Source organism: Lampetra planeri, chromosome 54 (assembly GCF_965212315.1).
Source record: "Lampetra planeri chromosome 54, kcLamPlan1.2.h2, whole genome shotgun sequence".
NCBI classification, from domain to species: Eukaryota; Metazoa; Chordata; class Hyperoartia; order Petromyzontiformes; family Petromyzontidae; genus Lampetra; species Lampetra planeri.
This window is the reverse complement of record NC_136160.1, coordinates 7712845-7734454: the sequence shown is the minus strand read 5'-3', so window position 1 is coordinate 7734454 and position 21610 is coordinate 7712845. Positions and strand designations below refer to the sequence as shown.

Sequence of the window (21610 nt, the reverse complement as noted above, 5' to 3'; positions counted from 1 at the left end):
TGTCCCGTCTACCCCACGCGATGTCTTCCTACCACACAAGGTACCCCCCCCCCACCTACCCCACCAGGTCCCCCTACCCAACCAGGTAACCGCCCCCCTCCCCTACCACTACGTAGGTCCATCTCCCCCCAACCACCCAGTGTCCCCACCTACCCCACCCCCCGGTGTCTCCACCCCCAACAGGTGCCCCCCCCCCCGCCACCAGGCGTCCATGCCACACCACCACGAACACCACCAGGCGTCCGCACATCCTCCGCGCTCACCTCCCCGCTGTCCTTGTCGGTGCAGTGGGACACCTCGAGGATCCTGTCCACCTCCACGTAGTCGGGGTTGAACGGCTCGTCGTCCATCTGGCGCGCGCATACGCACACACGCACGCACACACGCATGCACACACGCATGCACACGCGCAGACACACGCACCGGGGGGTGGGGTACGGATGTTAGGGATGACGTCGGCAAGGTGACGACAACAAGCGGGTGGACAACAGGGGGTTGACGGCAAAGGGACGACAGCGCCGAGAGGGTGGGGATAGCGATGGCACCGTGGCGATTGGGGTGCGGCGTGCGGCACGCGGGGCGTTACCGGCAGCGCCGGCGCGGTGGGGGGAGGGGGTGGCGGTCGGGGGGGTCGCAGCGGGACCGATACTCGCCGCACCAGAGTGGTGCGGTCCCGAGTGGGGGCGACCGCCAGGCGTGGGAGTTTGGCGGCGAGAGGGGAAATCATCGGATTCCTGCAGTATAAATAATGCATATTCTGATTCTGAATGTTCAGCTCGTTGGAGGGAGCGGCTCAATACCACGGGTTTTGTGCAGAGCGCAGCTGCCCCGGTTGTTTAACTAATCGGACACTTGACCGTTTATCGGTTCGCTCTCCGGCTACGTACGGTGCGAGATAAGTTCAACATACATACAATTTAACAACACGTGAGCTTTCGCGACAAATATTATTCATGACGGTTGTTTGGGTTAGATCACGTAAATATGAATGTGTCGTTAAACCCGCCACCACCTGACACAGCCAATTAGTAAACAAAACGTGCAAAATACTCCTTCAGCACACCGGTGTGTTGGAGAGTAAACCCACTATAAGATTTACAATTTGATTACCGTGATGTTTCGCTGGCAATTTAAACATCCAGCCTCATCAGGCGATTTTCGGTGGCGGGTTAAGGACGCATATGTTTATGCCATCTAACCCAAGACAAAAACCTTGATTATGAACACCTACATATGGTGTGACAAGAGGGACACGTAGCCTGAAAGCGCGCTCTGACCAACCACTTGCGGTTTCTGGACCAACCTTAACAACATCCACAGCAGCCACCTGTGTGCCTGTATCGTGAGCCAAGTATTATCGGCAGGACGTCCCGAAGTTTCGCTCCACGGGCTTGAGAAGCCGCGGGGGGGGGGGGGCACGTGGAGCGAAAACGACGATTGCCAAACGACGCACGGTACAAACGCGGAAACATGCCGGGGGAGCTGCACGAGAATCCACATTAATGTTTGTACCATTACAGCCCTACCGGCTACCATTACGCCCGGTTATTAAATCGGTAACAGATGCCGTACAACCGCCCCTCTTAAGACTCACGCTTCACTCATCCTCGCCCGGCCACGGAGACCGGGAGGGGAGGTGGGGCTCGCCGCCATGGAGAGGAATTAATGCCACGGGACCTCGGTTGCGATTGCTTCCTCTACCCCGTGATTCGTGTTCACTCGCGCCCAGCGCCTGGATGGAGTCGCTCAGACTTTTTTTTACGCCAAACAACCCCACTTCCCGTAGTTGTTGTGGGCATCATCGACGGATCGCGACTCTCTCCAGCCCACGCAACTCGACGCACGCTCACTTCCCCAACTGGGTTGCTACGAGCACTCGCAACCGGAACGCCCCTCTCCATCACGCAAGCCAAGCAGGTTTGTGCCTGGACAGCCCTTCCAAGGACAACCTGCCACGCCTGTGGTTGCGGTCTGCCCGGCTGTGGCTACACGACGTGCAAAAATGTTGTCGTGCTGCACGTCTATGCTCCCCAGCCTCGCAAACCCACAATGGGCGGCGTGGCGAAGTACAGACAAACAACCGCCACGGATCAGCAATTCTATCGTCAAATCTGCACACCGGAATTCTCCAGCCAGTCGCCCAGGCGAACCGCTGGGGCAGACGACGCGGACAGCCGTCACAGCTCCAATGGGCTCCTCTCAACGCAAGTGCAGCCACCTCAACTCGGCAGCGCCGGTTGCAGGATTACCGGGAGGGGGGGGGGGAGCTCCAATCGGAACGGCGTGACAGACAGGCGGGCGAAGCCGGACTCCCCACACCCCCCGCCCACGCCACCAAAAAGGGCTGTCGACTCGAGCGCCAGCGCACGCTCCCTCGTTCCGCCGAGTTCATCGAGTGTGCCGGATGACCGCGGTGGGTCCGGCGCCCCCGGAGGCCGGGGGGAGCGCCCCGTGCCGGGATTGAGAATGCCGAGACTCTCTCTCGCCCTCTCGCCGGCTCTCGTGCGCCGCAAACCGCTCCCCTGCCGCCCGGCGCCGTCGCCTCCGCGCGGCGATTACAGCGCCGGGGCCGCAGAGAGCCAATTAACGGCGCCCGGGCACCTGATCGGCCTACTAATGAGGCAGGTCCGCCCGCTCCCACGCATCGACGCCATTAGGAAGCAATTAGCAGTCGCGCGCGCGCACGCACGCCGCGTCAAAGCGGGCCTCCGGGGGTTAACAGCTTGGCCCCTGGCGCGAGCAAGCCGCCACCCGCGTCGGCGTCGCCAGCGCCGGGACGGCAACTATTGAAACCGTCACCGCGGGGTCGCGCCGGAGGCCGCTGGACGTCCCCGACGCGGCCGTGTGTGCGGGCGGTTAAAGCTCCTCAACGCGTCGCTGGCGCGCATCGCTGGCGCACGTGCGATCCGCGCCAGATTTCGCCAAGAATGGCCCCCGGGGGAGGAAGGAGTTAAACCGCTTAAGATTAGTGGGCAGCCTGTCCTACAGACGGGGTGCAGTGACGGCTCGCACGGGACGTGTCCTCACTCACCTCAACCCCCCGCTCAAGACATTCACCGACACTCGCGTCTCTTCATCGGTCAACGTCCCAATTCGCTGCCCTAGGAACTCCTGACACCCGAGTTAGATTCCCCACCATTAACATGGGTGGAGGATACCTGAACCCATCCTGGGCTTTCCACCTAATGTTGACTCGGCTTAAAATGCATAGCTGGTGTGATGAGTACACGGCGCAGCGTGTCAACATCGCCACGAGGGAGACAAAGGAGGCCGAGTGTGGCGCTGAAAACACCGTCGCCTCGTTGCGCCGCCGTGCCGGCCTACATAGTCTAACAGCACCGACCCCCCCAACAGCTTGTGGCACGCTACATGGGGGGGGGACCTTTGCCTGCACACTTGTAGCAATCCCAGAGGCGTCGCGCACACGCACACACGCGAGGTTTTGTCCGACTCCTCAGAGCTCCGTGCCAGGTCACACAGCAGCGGACGGCAGGGCGCTTACAACCGAGCGGTTGGCAACGACGCGGGCCATTCAATTATCACTCCCAACAAAATTAAATTAATTAAAATTAAGACGAAAATTTGCATGCAGATTCCAGACACTTGTAATGAAATTTCCTGATGTCATCAATCCAATTACCGCCATCATTAATGCCCGATTAAATTCCAATCTCGGTCACCGCTGGGGTGCGCCGCATGAATTCGTAAAAACTGTGTGGGGGGGGCGGGGGCGAGGGGGGCACTCCCCCCCTTCTCCCCCCTCTCCCTGCCACTTACACCCCCCCCCCCCCCCCCGGGAAACCTGGTGTGCGAGTTTGAAGCAGCAGAGGCGGAATCTCAAGCCCAGGCTGCACTGCACAGTGAACTCCACCGAGACAATATTAATGATCACGATACCGCGTTGGCAGCAGTGGCATGTCGAACTTCTTTCACACCGTACGTAGCCAACCGTCCGAATCGGAGGTGCGGGATTTTTATTTTACCAGGTAAGGCCCACTGAGCTATATGGCTTTTTCAGAAGCGACCTGGCCCCTGGTCACAAGTGATAGCTCAACGAAGTGGCTTCTCATGTGGAAATCTATAGCAGCCAAGATTCTAAATGTGGAGGGAAAAACCAGAGGGCCCCAAGAAAAATCCATGCGACCACAGGGAGACATGTAAACTCCAAATGTACAAGTGACAGGGTCTGGATCTCCTGTATACCAGGCGAGGCAGTTAACAACATTTCGCCACCGTGGCACCCTCATATATTGTGTTTATATTTTATGTAAATAGACAGATATGGGAGGACACGGTCCGATTATTTACGTATCGCATCCGCTTAGTCAACGAGCCATTTGCCCAATAAGGTTACCTATTATTTATACAAATTCATATTTACACACACACACACAGGCCTATCTGACGAGATGCGCACGCAGAGTGGGGAGAGTGGGCCAGCGCAGGCCGACAGGAACGCGTGCGCCCAGCGCGCTCTTCGGCGGAGAAGATCAGAGGGCCTCCCACCTCGAAAAGCTCACTTGTATTTTTGCGCGACCGCGTCAGATCCCCTTTTCTGTTCACACGTTCATACCACCCACCCCCATATTTCCGTGGAATATTTCTGTAAACCTAACTTTGTAATTGTGATAGACAATCGCGGTCGGGACGGAATCGGCCCGAGCTGATTCGCACCGCAGGGCATCTGTTATTTAAACGCCGATTAGTGTTTGCGCAGTATTGTTTATTTCTTGCGTGGGCGGACGACGCGCTTGTTTTTCCTTCGATTTCCATTTTGCGTAATTGCGGTTTACTTTTGTTTGTTTTGCTTTTGTTATTTTGCCGATCCTAGTTACTCATCGAAATTAATCTCTTCGAGCTTCTCGAATTCTTACCTAGTTAAACTCAAATAAACTTAATTGTCTTCATCAATAGTATAGATATGCAGATATTATTTCACACCGTACATAGCCAACCGGGGTAAGGACAACAAACGAGCACACCAAAAGCATTTCTAAAGAAATTAGTTGTCAATCCAGATGATTTAAATGTGTGAAGCTCCAGTAGCTTCATAACATCAGAGGAGCATCTGAAAGCGTCTTTGTTCCATGGTCAGCCAGAAGCCGCTGCGAGGATGCCCGAAGTGTGCGGCCACTTGACAAAGCCAATCGAATCAAGTGTGCAGAATCAAAACCTTTTGGGGGACTAGAGGAATCTGATGAGCTATGAAGCTCTTTTAAAACAGATTTCCATGGGGGGGGCAGGGGTCAGCAAGTTGACATTGGTTCTACGTCCACCGTATCGCGCACTGCGGCAATTGGAACACATTGAGGTTTTTTTTGTTTGGTTTTTAAACTGATTTCGGGGGGAAAAAATGCCTCTTCTTGTCATTTTGGTTGCCAAGCCCTGCAATAAAGGTTTGGGGGTTGGGGGGGTGTCCACCGGGCCTCCCCACCTCGGCAAAGAAGTTGTTGAGCAGCGCCTGCTTGGCCTTGTAGCGCTTGATCTTCTGGTGGACACGCTTGTCCCGCTCCAGGTGCGGCACGGTGGCCCACTCGCAGTGCAGGTACGAGCTGGGAAACAGGGCGGGGGGGAGGGGGAGAGGGGGGAGATTAGGGGAGGGGGGGAGCACCACATCACTCTCTCTGGCCACTTTCATTCATCGTTTTGCACCGTGGGCTCGAAGTGCTGAGCTCTGCACGGCGGTTCACGCGCGTCGGCCCGCTGCTGCTGCCACTGCCACGACTATTACTACTACTGCTGCTACTGCTGCTGCCATTGCTGCCACTGCCGAGAACAAGCCTGAAGCACCGCTCTTGTCATGTGTCTGACACCAAAACCGCATCTGTTTTTTTAGCCATTAGAGGGCTACGGTCCCAGCTAACAACTCACTGCCCGGCGACTCCACAAATAGGTCACGACCAGTGGTTGTGATATAAGTCAAGGATCGGTTACTTTCTTTCGTCTTCAGTCTCATTGATAAGTTTGTGCGGTTGCCCTGCCTCGTTTTTCTCCCGCTGGATGAAAGTAGCATTAGCGTACCATTAGCGTGTTCATGTCCCACTCTGCTTCCTGTTGTTGGGACGGTAACATGTCCTCAACTCTTTACAAAATTGGTAGTTCGAAATGACAAAACGGCCACACATCCAGTCCTGCCGAGCTGGTGGCCTGGATAAGGCCGCACGCACGTAAGCAACCTCTGCGTGTGCAATTGTAGATGTTGACGTGAACACCATCACACTGACGCAGCCTCCAACCACCCCCCACCCGGGTCGTATTATTATTATTGACACCCCGCCCCTCCCATTCGGATTTGGAAATTTTGACCGCGAGGTTCCTAATCCGTGGAAGTGCCCTCAGTTGTTCCACGAGACACCCACGCCCCCCCCCACCCAGGGTCCTATCCTCCCATCGGCAGAGGCCCAGACAAAGAGAGACTCTCGCGCGTTGATAAAATCGTGGGCGATAAGTAACACGACAGCGCTGCCCAGTTGTGTACTTACTAGTTCTTGTACTTGACGTAGAATTCCTCAACATCGACGGAACCCTCGCCGGAAGGCAGCTGGCGGAACACGCATGCGAGTGTGTAAACACAACAAACAACAACCGTCATTCGCCATTAGGTGGCGGTGATATCACCACGGCGCTTGTGCCAGGCCACGTGCACGTTAAGGCCATGTGAAGTGTCGTACGCCCGCTGGCAGGTCACGGGACAGAACCAGCAGGTGCCATGGGTAGACTGAGATGACTGGCCGATGCACCACCTGTGCACCCTACTATACCAACTTGCTGTGTTTTAGCCACCCGGCACTCTGCTCATTGTGTGCACAAAGATCCACCCCCACCCCCGTATAGCCTTTGATAGGCTGTTGGGGCAATTGCCGCTAACGAGTAGCACCTGTAAAGGCCGGCACGACACATTAGAGGGTGGGTGGTCAGTGGGTTTGTAACCGCCACGTGAACACACAGGCGGACACACACAGGCAGTAAAAATCAGATCGTCCCCACAGTGACACGGACCGGATGGTCACAGACAAAGCCCCTGACACACAAGGCTGCAGTAGGCAACAAAGGCGATACTGTACTGATGATTTCTTACAGCGATTAAACTGATTCTCAGGCGTCTAAATTGTCCTGCTGTTTCTGCCGTCTAAAATAATGAAGACATTGACTTTTGACTTTCGATGACCTAAATCAAGGATGGCTGTGGCGCATTACACGCCTGGGGTGGTGACGTCACGTGACATACAAGGCATGGTGAGAGTCCCAATCCTACCGTCACAATCGAAGAGATTCATCGCATGATTATAGCCTCCTTCCCACCACCTAAAAAGAACCCAAGCACTTTGTACACATCCCATCAGCGACACGGCCTTGTGGGAGTACGTAATATTAGTGCCGTCTAGAAATTGGGTTGTGTGAAATAAATAAAGTTTCAAGATAATTTCAACGAGTGTCAAAACTCAAGAGACCAGGATAGGAGTCTCGTGACCTGAGTGAACGAGTGAGCGAGCGAGCAGTTTGGGTGGGAGGATGGTTAAGCGAGTGATTGAATGAGTGAATGAGCGAGTGAATGAGCGAGTGATTTGGGTGGATGTTTCATGTGAGTGGGCTCAAGTTTGCACTTTTATTCTGCGTGCCCAGTGCGAGAACTCGTGAAAGACCAGGAGAGGAGTCTCACATTCGCAAGAGTGACCCCTAGGCTGTCACAAAAATGACAAAAAGCCCAACAAACAAAAACCAAGTACCCTCCGTTCTCCTATAGCGCCGCGTGTTTACATAACGCGAATTAGATATAATGCCATCGTGTGAACGGAACTACGTCACACAAATAGGAATACGCGGTTGTGCGGCTGCCTCGGCAAAGGATCACACAAAGGCGGCATGCTGCTGAATGCTTCTTAGATGCTACCCACACGCCTCAGTCTTTGTTCGGCCTGCGTATGCATCTCGCGTGTTATCGCAGACTGTCGCTTTAACCTATATTATATATTATGAATTATAACGCGATATTTCCATAACGCGGTGTTCTTTAGGAACGAAACAACTACCGCCGCGTTATAGGAGAGCAGACCGCACAGCCATAAAGCAAAGCAATCGCCAAACGTGGACAGACGAGAGTAACGTCACACTCAAAAACCGCACGTTTAACCCACAAGTCACACGGGGTGGGGCTGGGTCGCACAATCGGCTCCGATAACCCGACTGCAGCAGGCGCAGGCGAACAAGCAACAGGTTGCCCCTGCGAGTGTGCCGAACAATCTCCTGCCGTGTTCGGGCAACGAGTAAAAAAAAAAAAACAGCCTCCCACCTCGTTCCGGGTCGTCCTTATCGCCAGGATCTTGTCGACGACCGCCGCCTCCTCCTCGCCCAGGTGTTCCTGCGTACGAGCAAAGACACACGCGAGCGGCTCCTTCACTGCCACACACGACACACGTGACACACACGTGTAGTGTAATAGCGCTGACTGGTGGACAGCAGCGGCAGCTGTGCTGGACAGACGGCGCACACGCCGGTGAGGGCATGCACGGGGTGTCGGCAGAGTAGAGGAACTGGGGTAAGCGTCACGGAGGACGCCGTCTGGAGGCCCCTGGAACCTGCTAGTAGGTTCGAGAAGGGGGCGTGGTCAGGGCGGAGCCAGGCCGCGCCGGGAGCATAAAAGGAGCCGAGAGCGAGGGGCTCGGGGCTGTCGGTTCTGGGAATGGACTCGTCTCGTCGTCGCTGTCGTCTCGTCGCCGTCGTCACTAAACGTCTCCGCTCGACATTGCGCTCCGTAGGAGAGGAGTTGGCCATCTCAGTCGGCGCTGTCAGTGTTAGACGGCTGGTGTTGTGTACAGGCTGGGCTAAGTTACTGTGGAGATCGTGTGGACGAGACCGTGAAAGTTATTCATGAAGAAGGTGCCTCCTAGAAACTCTGTCTCTGAATCGTTGACACTACATACGCGAGCAGCTCCTTCACTGCCCCGCGACAATGGTGAACAGCTGCCGCCGGGGGCAGTCCCTTAGACCAAATACTGCACTCGGAGACATTTGTTACATTATGGGCCTGATATAAATGCGAGCTGTTTTAGTTGTCCAATTGATAACCATAATGAGAGTAACGCTATTTAGACCCGCGATGATAAGTTGATTAGGTCAGCACCACACTGTAAACGGAGGAGGGTGACACTCAGCACCGCCACCTCCTGGCCACACCTCACCACAGCCCCGCGCCTACAACACCTGGCAAGCCCTGGGCGGTGGTGGTGGTGGTGGCGATGGGCCCACTCATCCAGGTTCGCGCCACTGCACAGCTTCCGACATCCGCCGAGATCGGGCTCGGTTGAGCGGCGATTTGATTGTACACGGAAATGTTCCGACATTAATAAGGGTAATTAATTAATGAGAGCAATTAAGGCGAGATGGCAGAGGCAGGGTGCTGCGCTCACGAGTCATTAGCCGAGCCTTGAACGATGAGAAGTCTGAGCGCAGCTCAGCCCAGATGGATGATTTCCACTTGTCCTTGCAGTCACTCCCGCAGGTCTCCCCCCCTTGCCAGTTTATACTAATATCTCAATACGCTCTGACCTGGTTATCAGGGTAACCGATTTATTAAAGGAGAGCAATGCTATCTTTTTTTACTTGTCACATAAAGGTCTCCTGCCATAGCGAAGATTAAATCCCCATACAATGAACCCGGGATCGGGCAAAAACATCAAGTGTAAAATATTACGACAAACCACATCATTTTGATCACACACGGCAGCATCGCCTCCCCATACCGCGAACCAAACTTGGAAGGACCCTCCTGAAAACGATTCTGAAGGCTCGTCGAGGCTTTTGTGATTGAAAACTGAAGTATTTTTTTTATTTTACCGGGTAAGGCCCACACTGAGCTACGCGGCTCGTTTTCAGAAGCAATCCTGGCCATCACAAATGACAGCCCAACGAAGCGGCTTATCATCATCATCACGTGGAAATTCACAGCAGCCAAATAACTCTGAACACGTGACATCGATTCTGAAAGTGGAGGGGAAAAACCGGAGGGCCCGGAGAAAAATCCACGCGAACATGGGGAAAGAGAGAGAGACACCGCAAACTCAAAATATACAGCAACAGCAGGCATCGTCAGGGGTCGGGCGCCGTATCTTGCAGAACGACGTTCCGACGCCGCAGGGTACCCGCGGTTTGTTTATTTTCAGCGAGCAACACACGAGAGCTCCCTGCACGCCCGCTTGCGCTGCCGCGCGCTGCCGGCACGTGGAGCGCAAACGGTGGTGGGACGTCGCGGACGGGCAACGATTGGCGGAAGCGAGACGCGAAAGGCGCGTCCCAGAGCCGCGCTGAACAACCGCAAAATATAACTTAAAGAAGATGGTAAGGGACGAGAGCAAAAAAAAAACGTGCAAATGGAAACAGGAAAGAAAAAAAACCCACAAGAAACGAAAGAAATGAGACGAAAAAAAACACAAGAGGAACAAGGATGGATTCTCAAGCGGCGTCGTGACATTTCATCACCGCCGCGCACGCCACATGCCTTACGCACGCACTCACGCGCGCACGTACATGCGTGCGTGCGGTGTGCACGTGCAACTCCAGCTGTTGTAAAAGCACTGCTTGGTGAGGAGGGGGGGATTGGTGGGGGAACTGAACCTAGGGGCGGGCAGCGTGCGGCGCATGTAGCATGGAACCCGGCCACTCGCAGCCCACGGAGGAGCGAGTTTGTCACGGGTCTATCGACCACCACAAGCCAGGCATGAATCGTCATCACCTACCCCCCCCCCACCTCGCCACCCCCACGTGCCCGAAGCCCGCTCTCCCCTCCTCCTCCTATCCCCCGCAGCCTGCTCCCCCCCTCCCCGTGGCCGCTGCACGCCATCGCTCACCCGCCCCACCGCCTCCAATCCCGGGTGGCCTCCGCGCTTCCCTCCCCCACCACCCCCGCATCCCCCCCACCCCACATCCCTCCCAGCTCGGCGCACAGCCGTCACCCCCGCCACATTCTAACGCACGCGGAAGGCGGCGGTCGATACCGTTAGTGCCGCAGGGCAGGAGGCATCATCATCATCGTTATCATCGTCATCAGACTCATCAGCGAGGATCGCCCGCCCGCTCACTCGCACGCAGGCCCCACCCCTAGAGGCTCAACGCGCCGTTCGTCCGTATAATCCATGCCGCGACCTTTACCTTCCCTTTCTTCGTCGCAGATGTCACGATGCGCCGGGACTATTTGCCGACCGTCATGCATCCCCCCCCCCGGCCCCCGTTAGCTACCGCCGTTAACATTTCCCTTTCTCCTCTCTCTCCGTCTTTTATCTCCCCCCCACCCTTCACGCAACAGCTGGGCTGAGCGAGACGGAGGAGGCAGCAGCTTTAAATAAAAACGGAGGGAACTACGACCTGGGGGTGGGGGGGGGTGGGAAACAAAAAAAAGAGACAAAGTGGGCAGCGAAGAGGAGAGAAGAGAGAGGGGGAGAGGAAGGAGGGCGCAGCGGAAAGGCCGATAGCTCCGAGTCGAACTTTCGGGTCAATCGAACGGAAGGAGATTTAGACACCGCGCTGCTGCCGCGGCGGCAACGGCCGGTGATGAACGACCGCGGAGCACGGAGTCCGCCAGCGCTCGCCGCCGGCGCCGGCATGGTGGCTCACCGCGCCGTGCTGGGCCGAGCGGCCCACCGGGCTGGCGCCGGTCCCCGTCACGTCCACCTCCTCGTCGTCGTCGCCATCGTCGTCGTCGGTTAGCTTCATCTCCAGGTCCTCAGTGTAGCGCTTGCGCTTCACGTGCCGGTTCGAGCGCCGCTTCTACGGGAAGGGAAGCAGAGAGGAGAGGGAGGAGAGAGAGGAGGGAGGGAAGGAAGGACGGAGGCAAAGGAGGGAGGGGAGAAGGGAGGGAGGGGAGAAGGGAGGGAGGGGAGAAGGGAGGGAGAGGAGAAGGGAGGGAGGGACGGAGGGATGCCCACCGCTGCTGTTAGAGAGAGGAGTTTGTGGGAGCCCTGACGCCGTCACTCGGTGGAGGGAAGGGCCGAGCGCGCGTGTCCTTGTGCCCCCGTACGAGAATGTAATTCCGTAAAGAACTCTGCACGGCACGTGCAGAAGTTAACTTTTGCTCAACGCAAACTTTGGTCGATTCATCCACAACGCGGTTTGAGCGCGGCACAGATGCAACATCCCTCCGGCGGCTTTTCTGGGTCGTGCCCGCGGTGTCCGACGTTTGGTTCCTCGCGCCGGAGCCGAACCGTCGGGCATCGTGCCAATTACAACTCTAGTGGGTACGACCCAATAACGCACCGAGGATAGAGAGAGAGATGAGGCAGTGCTGCGAGCGAGTCGCACCTATGAAGGCCAGCATGGCCAGCACCACGCCCGACCGCCTTTGGCTACACAGTGGCGATGTTTACACACCACACCAGGTACTCGTTTGAGGCCGAGTCAGCCTAGGGGAGGACCAAGACCAGTTCTGATAATCGTCACCGATGTTGGCCGTGAGCAGAAATCAAACTCGGGTCAACCGCTGCACTACCGTTCCCCGCACACACGCACCTCGCATGCTCCCCAGTCACCGGCCTCTTATCATCGCACCGCCCCTCCTACGCGCCCTCCCTCCGCCAGCGATAAGCTTCAATAATTCCCGACGTGTCTGTCACATCTCATATCGTTCACCACGAATCACCGCTGTGATACCGGCGCCACCGCCTTGCCACCATCAGCTGGCCCCCGCTCGGCCCGGGTGCTTAGGTCTGAGAGGGGGGTGAGCGTCGATTGTCGGGCAGGAGGTTCGGGGAGAAGAGAGAACCGCGATGTTCAAAACCTAACTAGCGGTTGAGGCCTTGCCCGAGAGACGGGCCCCCATTAGGAAAACTGAAAATTACTTTTTATTTGACCAGGCAAGGCCCACTGAGCTCTATAGCTCTTTTTGAGAAGGGACTTGGCCACAAATGATAGCTCAACAAAGTGGTTGATCGTGTGGAAATTTATTGCAGCCAAATTATCTACGCGGAAAAGCCACAAGGAGTCCGAAGACGCTTGTTCAGGACGACCCTGCATTGGGACGTTTGGCCAACACCCGTCAGAGTGGACTACATGGGCGACCGCTTGAGCTGACGAGAATCGGACCACTCCAGATGAAGACTCGATTCGAGTTCCACAGGTCGTCGGCGGCGGCTGCGTCGCCTGGAAGAAGACCGAAATTTACAAAAGGCAACTCGAGGAGTAGAGGGAGAGACGGAGTAGGGGCGAGACGGTGAGAGGCGCGGCGGCGACGGGAGGAGAAGAGCGAGGAGGCGGCGAGGGGACGGGCCGGGTACCTCGATCAGGCTCTCCTCCTCGGGTGGAGAGGGAGGCGGCGTGCGCTCCATGTCCGAGTGGTCCGGCGAGAGCTCCCCCCCTTTCCTCTTCTTGCTCTTCTTCAGCGAGCCGGGCGACACCGGAGGTTTGCTGCCACGAGCACGCACGACACGCACAATGATCCCCCGTGTAGCCTTAACAAACCGTTGGGGCGAGCGCTGTTAAGCGAGTTGCACCTGTGAAGGCCGGCACGGCATACGAACGAGGGGGTGGGTGGCCAATACCACGGCCGGCCGACTGTCCCCTAGTGGTGATGTTTAACACACAGCATCAGTTACTCATTTTATGCCGAGTCGACCGAGGGGAGGGGGCCCAGGACCGGTTCAGATAATTGTCACCGGTGTTGGCCGTGAGCGGTAATCGAACTTGTGTCGCGAGGTTCATGGTGCAGCGCGCTAACCACTGCAATACCGCGCTCCCCACGCATATACACACGCACACCGAAACTAAGAGCGGCCAACTCGCGTCCAATCATCCGCTTCCGGATGAAGGCCTCCGACGGCACGTGGGCGGCTATTTGACTCGGCTTCGCCACGGCGGTCAGTGCGGGGGTGGATGATGGCGGGGACCAGAGGCGGTACAGAGTGTGCAGCAACAACGCTGGATTCCGATGCACTGCCCCCTCCGCTGGTGTTTGCACTTCGCGCCGTGTATCACTGCTTCAAACTCAATCGCTTGCTTTTTGTTCCTAGATCCTCTACGTCTCTACCACACGGCATCTCTAAAGAGAGAGTGCGTGGCAAATTGCAACACTGCCTAACGAGTCCTAGAATAACCACAACTGAGGAAGGGACGTTCCTACGCCCAAAGCGGTGACGCGCCACACGGTGCTACCCAGGCCCCAAGCAGGGCAGCACAGCGCCCACGTTCTCACCCCCCGGTGCCCCACCTGACCTCACCACACTACCCCCCCCACCTGACCTCACCACACTACCCCCCCACCTGACCTCACCACACTACCCCCCCACCTGACCTCACCACGACCCCCCCACCTGACCTCACCACGACCCCCCCACCTGACCTCACCACTACCCCCCCACCTGACCTCACCACGACCCCCCCACCTGACCTCACCACTACCCCCCCCCACCTGACCTCACCACACTACCCCCCCCACCTGACCTCACCACGACCCCCCCACCTGACCTCACCACGACCCCCCCACCTGACCTCACCACGACCCCCCCACCTGACCTCACCACGACCCCCCCACCTGACCTCACCACGACCCCCCCACCTGACCTCACCACTACCCCCCCACCTGACCTCACCACGACCCCCCCACCTGACCTCACCACGACCCCCCCACCTGACCTCACCACACTACCCCCCCCACCTGACCTCACCACGACCCCCCCACCTGACCTCACCAGGACCCCCCCACCTGACCTCACCAGGACCCCCCCACCTGACCTCACCACTACCCCCCCCACCTGACCTCACCACGACCCCCCCACCTGACCTCACCACTACCCCCCCCCCACCTGACCTCAATACACTACCCCCCCACCTGACCTCACCACGACCCCCCCACCTGACCTCACCACGACCCCCCCCACCTGACCTCACCACGACCCCCCCACCTGACCTCACCACTACCCCCCCACCTGACCTCACCACGACCCCCCCCACCTGACCTCACCACGACCCCCCCACCTGACCTCACCACGACCCCCCCACCTGACCTCACCACTACCCCCCACCTGACCTCACCACGACCCCCCCACCTGACCTCACCACACTACCCCCCCCCACCTGACCTCACCACACTACCCCCTCATCTGACCTCACCACTACCCCCCACCCGACCTCACCACACTACCCCCCCACCTGACCTCACCACTACTCCCTCCTGACCTCACCACTACCCCCACCTGACCTCACCACTACCCCCCACTACTCCCACCTGACCTCGCCAACAGCCCACCTGTTCTTCTTGCCGCCCTTCGCTTTGGACTGCGTCGTCGAGGTGGCCGGCTTGGGCTTCCTCTCCTTCTTCTCCTTGGGCTCCTTGGGTTTCTTCGGCTCCTTGGGCTCCTTGGGCTTCTTGGGCTCCTTGGGGGCCTTGGGCTCCTTGGGGGGGGCAGCGACGCCGGCCGCGGCCTTCTTCTTGGGCCTCTTGGCCTGCGGCGGCGCGGTGTCGAGGTCGCCGCCGGCGTCGGGCCCCGCCGGCTCCCCCGGCGGACGCCCGTCGTGCATCTCGGCCGGCGCCAGCACGCGGGGGATGTCGGTCTCCCCCCGCGCCCGCGCCTTCGCGATGGCCTCTGCGACGATGCGGCTGGCCTTGTCGCTCGCCTTCTCCTGCGACTGCTTCTTGCGGCCGGGGCCCTTGGCCTTGCCCGGGCCCCGGCCGCCCTTGGCCTTGCCCTGGCCCTGCCCGTTGGGGTCGGCATCGCCGCCGTCGTCCTGGGACGCGCGCTTGCGCTTGCCCTTGCGGCCGGGCTTCAGCGTGGTCGTGTCGGGTTGGGTGGCGACGGGCTCCTGGTGGCTCAGTGGGACCATCTGTAGGACCTGGGTGTGGGAGACCGAGAGAGAGAGATGGAGGAACGTGTGAGCGGGTGAACGCACGGGCATACCTGCACACGCAGATGGGCAGAGGCAGAGAAACGCACGTGAGCACACGCACACAGAAACACGCACACTCGCACATGGGCAGGCACAAGGACGAGCAGGACACACAGAAAACACAGATCTGCACATTAATGGATAGACACAGGCACAAACACGGATACACAGAGAAAGACACAAACACCACACACTTTGACACAGACACGGAGAGCCACAAGATGGGTAACCACCACCACCCGACGACGCGCGGGGCAACATGCCGCGACGGCCACCCCAGCGCACCGAGTTCACCACCCTCGCCCTGCGGCACAGGATCCACCTGCCCGAAAAAGACCACGCGCCACGGGATGTGCCGGTTTGCGCTTCACGGGAGGTGGAGGCGGGCGGGGGATGGGGAGCGGTGTGGTCGACGGGACAGCCGGTGCCGGCCATAGGCAAGTGCCGATTATATTCGTTCCGATTTTCATGTGGACGCACGCAACTCCGCCGTGCGTCCAGGACGCGGGCGGCGCGCTGCCACCCCACCCCCGCAGCCCCCGGCTTGACGTTGCCGTTTACGAGGGACGAGAGAGGAATCGCTCAGCCGGCAGTAAAAGCCGGGGAAGAAAAATCGTACAAATGCACAGATTCTATAACACCCTCTCCCTTCCTCCAGCACACGCTTATCCTCGGAAGTGTTTTAATTGGGATGTCAAATTCCGAGCAACACAACGAGATGAAGTCACAAGATTATGTCATCGGCATAAGAGACGCTCGCATGTAGTAACGTAGACTGCTGATGTCACACTGAATGACATCGTCACCTAGGCTCCACAGGCTTATCCATATATAACGGTGTTGTTTTTTTTCAAGTGATCGCCAAAGTATTGCTCAACCCTTTCAGCAAAAACTCCGTCATCCGGCACTCAACCATCCGGAACGCCCTATTAACGGGCATCTGTCAGACGGCAATACAAGTCTTCCTTCACGTATCTGGAAAAATTCCGACGCCCATCTGGCATCTTGCCGTGCGCTTATCGTAGATCCGTTGTTGTTTACGGGATCTTCAGGACGCTGCCGAGTGGTGGCGCGAGTGGCAGTTTGTACACTCTGAACGGCCCCACTGCTCTCTGCAATCAATTTAGAATGCTCTAAAAGTGACCTCTGTAAAACAGTCAATTATTTGTTATGGCACAGTTAGAATGTAGGCTTAAGTTTCTTTCTTGAAAGTTTTATACTCTCGGATAACCACCTCCATTCCCCACGGGTGCCGGATCGTGGAGCTTATGCTGTAGCAAGTCCCAGTTACCCCCTACTTTGCGGACGGAGGAACAAAACAGAGCCACCGCGTGAACGCTTTCAACCGTGAAATCTTGAAGGCGCTAATTTAAAAAACAAATGCAAGCATGAGAAAATAAACCGCGCCGACCCAAATGGAGGAACTCGCAAAAAACCCCGCGCCAAAGCAGGCGCTCATCAGCATCGTGCGGTCAATCAAAACGAGCGCACGGGCAGAAATTATTAATAATCGCTCCCGAGGACAAGAGGAAACGGAGACCACAAAGCTGCTTCATCCACACTCAGCGACTTCCCCACTCCGGCTCTTGGCGCCACGACCGCCGCGGTTCTGAAGCTCACGGCTGAATCCCACTCACCGTCGCCCCGTGGATTGCGTATGAACGCGGGGCGTGTTCGCATCGTCGCCTTGCCCGGGGGGGGGGGGGGACGAGCGCGCGCCAACCGCCCACCGACGCCGGTGGAGCGCGACGGTGGCGAGATGTTATCTCCCTCGCCTGGTATGCAAGAGGTCGCGGGTTCAATCCTGGCCCTGACACCTGTATATTTGGAGGAGATGTTTGTCTCTCTCTCTCTCTCTGCGCGTGGTCACGTGGATTTTTCTCCGGTTCCTTTAATTTTTCTCTCCACATTTAGAATCAACGTCACACGTTTAGATTATTTGGCTGCTATAAATATCCACGTGATGATAAGCCGCTTCGTTGAGCTATCATTTGTGCTAGGCAGGTCACTTCTGAAAAAGAGCTCTGCACAGCTCAGTGGGGCCTTACATGGTAAAAAAAAAACGTTTAGCTTTAATAGTTTAGTCGTTTTTATTGTTGTCATAAACAGGGAAGAAGAATAATGCGTAGGGCATGGAATCCCGAGCGCTGCCCGACGACATTGCCCAAGCGTCCGATTGAGGCAACGTGAAAGCTGACCGGTGGCCGCGATGGTTAACCGCGGTCACGCATTTGCAACTGCGGGTACGACCTCGGTGTGACGAACCGCTTGCGGAGTTCTCACCGCTACAGATCAGGGGGCGTTCACGAGTCCCGCTTTTAAAGGACAATCCGAACATGAACGCACCATCGCCACGTCGCAGAGAAACTTGCACGGGTACCGGGGTCTCCGGGTCGTACAACAAAGTTGTACTACTACCGTCACCACCGACACACACGGGTGCATGTGCACAGCATTCACCATACAGTTTTATATTAGTGTACTGTACAATATAGTACAGTGCAGTACGGCGTGATAAAACGACGACAGTGTTTGGCGGCGCTTACGATCGAAACACGCGGGGGGCGGCTGACGGACGCACAAACTGACAGGAGGGTGATGCGTTTCCTGCAGCTACGCTCGTCGTGAACGAGGGGCGTGGGGGGGGAGGAGAAGATCGTTTGCAGCGCGGTGCGCGCTATGACGCGGTTATTGCCGAATTATTCTCGCTCTGGCTTTGTTTTGTCTCCCGAGTTGCAGTCGACGGCCTTTTTTCAACGATGCGGCCGGCTTCCTCCGAAAACGCAAAGTCCCTATGCGGCAAACATGATGCCAAACTAACGTCTCATGGAGATGAGACCATCGCTACGAGAGCGATTGTGGCGCTCCCCCCCCACCCGTGTCACAGACAAACACGCTTTTAACCTTCCGACGGCAAGGATCGACCACCGATCTCCACGGCCCACCCTGCTCAAGAAAGGCTCTCGCCTCGAGTCTCAAAACTCATCTTCAGGAGGAGGGTGGGATCCCCTGCACAAATTTGCCACTTCGCCAAAAAAATTTTTGGGAATATTTTTTGCTTTGTACGACACTTCCGCTCCCCCGGTCGGGACAGGGAAAATCAATCCCGCGGGCCCCCTCTCACGCGCGCGTGCACGACCCGCTCGCAATCGACGGTGGCAGAGGCGGCGGCGAGAGCAGAATCGAAAACGGAGATTAATTAACGGGAGTTTAAAAGTCGATTCCCACAGGCCGGACGTCTTTGGCAAATGGGACCGATGATCTCAGCCACACCCCACACGAGCGCTGAACCCACGGACCTCTGCGCTATGAAGAAGGGCCATCAACCGAAACGTCACCCATAGTTTGCATTCATCAGGCAGTGCTGGTAACGAATACGTTGAGTTTGATATTCGTGTGACACTTCCGACGCAGGAAGACAACAAAACTGTTTTGTTTTACCCACAGATTATCCCCCCCCCCATTCATAAACGGATCGGCACCACCCTGACCATCCACGGTAACCCCACCATTAACACAGACCCCCCTCCCCCCCCAGTATCCACACACAGATCCCCAGTATCCACACATACCCTCACTGTCCACAGACCCCTGGTATCCACACACAGACCCTCACTGTCCACACAGATCCCCAGTATCCACACACAGACCCTCACTGTCCACAGACCCCTGGTATCCACACACAGACCCTCAGTGTCTAGACAGACCCTTACCATCCACACCAACCCCCAGTATCCACACAGATCTTAATCATCCACAGACCCTCACCCTCCACACAAACCCCCCAGTCTACACACACAGACCCCCAGTATCCACATAGACCCCCGGTATCTACAGAGACCTCTACCATCCACACAGACCCCCCCAGTCTACACACACAGACCCCCGGTATCCACACAGAACATCGAGTCCCGCGCCACATCCGCATGGTCCCTTACCTTCATCGCAGCGGAAACAACAAGCAGCAGCAGCAAACAGGAGCCGCCTGCATAATTAATCAACGCAAACCGTCGCCATTACCCAAGGAGAAAAAAAATGTTTACGATTTAAAAATGATCGGCGCAAGTGCACGGACAGCGGGAGGACGGCAGCACTGCAAGCGACGACAGCGCCGATTTAGTAATATCGGCGTCGCAGCCGGCTCCCCGGTGACGGCTTTTTCACGGTGGCGCCCGCCGTGCCCACCAGGGACGATGAGCGAGCGCCGATCGGCGCTGATCGGCGCGGGTCCGAAAGGCCGGGATGTCGCGGATCGTGCTCGTGTTGCTCATATCGCCAAGTCCGGTCCAATCAATGGCTCCATCGCGGCTGCGATCGATAACGGCCATTCCCCTACGCTCCATTTCATACGCAATTAAAATTTATTATTGCCATTATTATTATTATTGTTACTGCTGCTGTTGTCGTTATTGTTATTATCCCTGTAGCTGTCGTGGTCGATGACAGGGAATTCGGTTTGTTGGCCGGTCGGTCCATACGTTCGCAAAGTGATGGCGGAGTTGGAAGTCACGGGGATGAGATGTTGGGACGCGCGCATTGCGTGGTGTATGCACCCCACCCAAAAACGCACTCTCACAGACACACACACGACACAGACACTCACACGACATCACAGACACTCACTCACAGACACACATGACACTCACCGACACACACCGACCGACACTCATGCCACTCGGACAGACTGGCACTCAGAGACACAAACACACACACATAGCGACCACTCAGACAGACCGACACTCACCAACACAAACTAACAGACACTAACAGATACACACGAACGCTCAGACACACCGGCACTCACAGATGCACACAAATTCACACACATGACACACAAGGATAAAACAGATATGTGCATACACCACACACAAAGACAAACAGAAACAGACACATGTACACATAGATACTCAAGACATTGACCCGCTCGGATACACACACAGACACAAAGGTACTCAGATACAAACAAACACACACACACAGTAGACCAGAACAGACACTCAAGCTCAACGACAGTCACAAACATACACCACACAATATAAAGACACTCGAACACACGGAAACGTACACAAAGACGCACACTGACCACACGAAGGCACAAGCACACATACTAAACACCACACACTAACACAAAGACACGCAGCCACAGTGTACTGCACACAGGCAAAACACACACGGAGAGATCCAGGTGCACACCTCACACACAAATGCACAATCAGATCGCGTGCATTGAACACAGAAACACACCAAACCAAGACACACACACACTCAAATGTTCCAAATCAGAAAATTACACGCACGCTACTCAACTGGAATTACACATAGCAGCAATCATCGTCCCCTTCAGGCAGACTAATGCCCCACGTACAGGCCAGGTGCGAGTCACCTTGTGCCACGCGGGGACAGCTGCCAATTTGAGGCGGGGGGGGGCCCTTTCACGTGTTTGAGATGAGCTGCAAAGTAACGCGGAGTCGAGTAGGGCACTCCATCACCGCCGTCACCACCGCCATCCTAAACTACTGAACTATTTTGATTTTACAAGGTAAGGCCCACTGAGCTATATTATTGCTCTTTTTCAGGAGGGACCTGGTCACAGATGAAAGCTAAACGAAGTGGCGGATCACGTGGAAATTTACTGCAGCCAAATACTCGAAAGGCGTTTTTATAAATGGAGGGGAAAAAACCAGGAGACCCGGAGAAAAATCCACGTGACCACCACGGGGAGAGAGAGCATGCAAACTGCACA

General features: G+C 56.6%; 1 protein-coding gene across 4 annotated transcripts in view; it reads right to left on the bottom strand.

Annotated features, from left to right (window-relative positions):
• LOC144735182 (chromodomain-helicase-DNA-binding protein 7-like) overlaps positions 1–21610 on the bottom strand; it is a 106796-nt gene that overhangs the window by 49126 nt on the left and 36060 nt on the right. For all 4 annotated transcript variants that reach the window (XM_078617634.1, XM_078617636.1, XM_078617637.1 and 1 more), the window contains 7 exons: positions 15230–15813; positions 13263–13392; positions 11608–11760; positions 8291–8359; positions 6483–6541; positions 5435–5552; positions 264–350 (listed from right to left, as the gene is read on the bottom strand). In XM_078617634.1, coding sequence (XP_078473760.1) covers positions 264–350; positions 5435–5552; positions 6483–6541; positions 8291–8359; positions 11608–11760; positions 13263–13392; positions 15230–15813 — 1200 coding nt within the window. The remainder of the gene's footprint in view (positions 1–263; positions 351–5434; positions 5553–6482; positions 6542–8290; positions 8360–11607; positions 11761–13262; positions 13393–15229; positions 15814–21610) is intronic.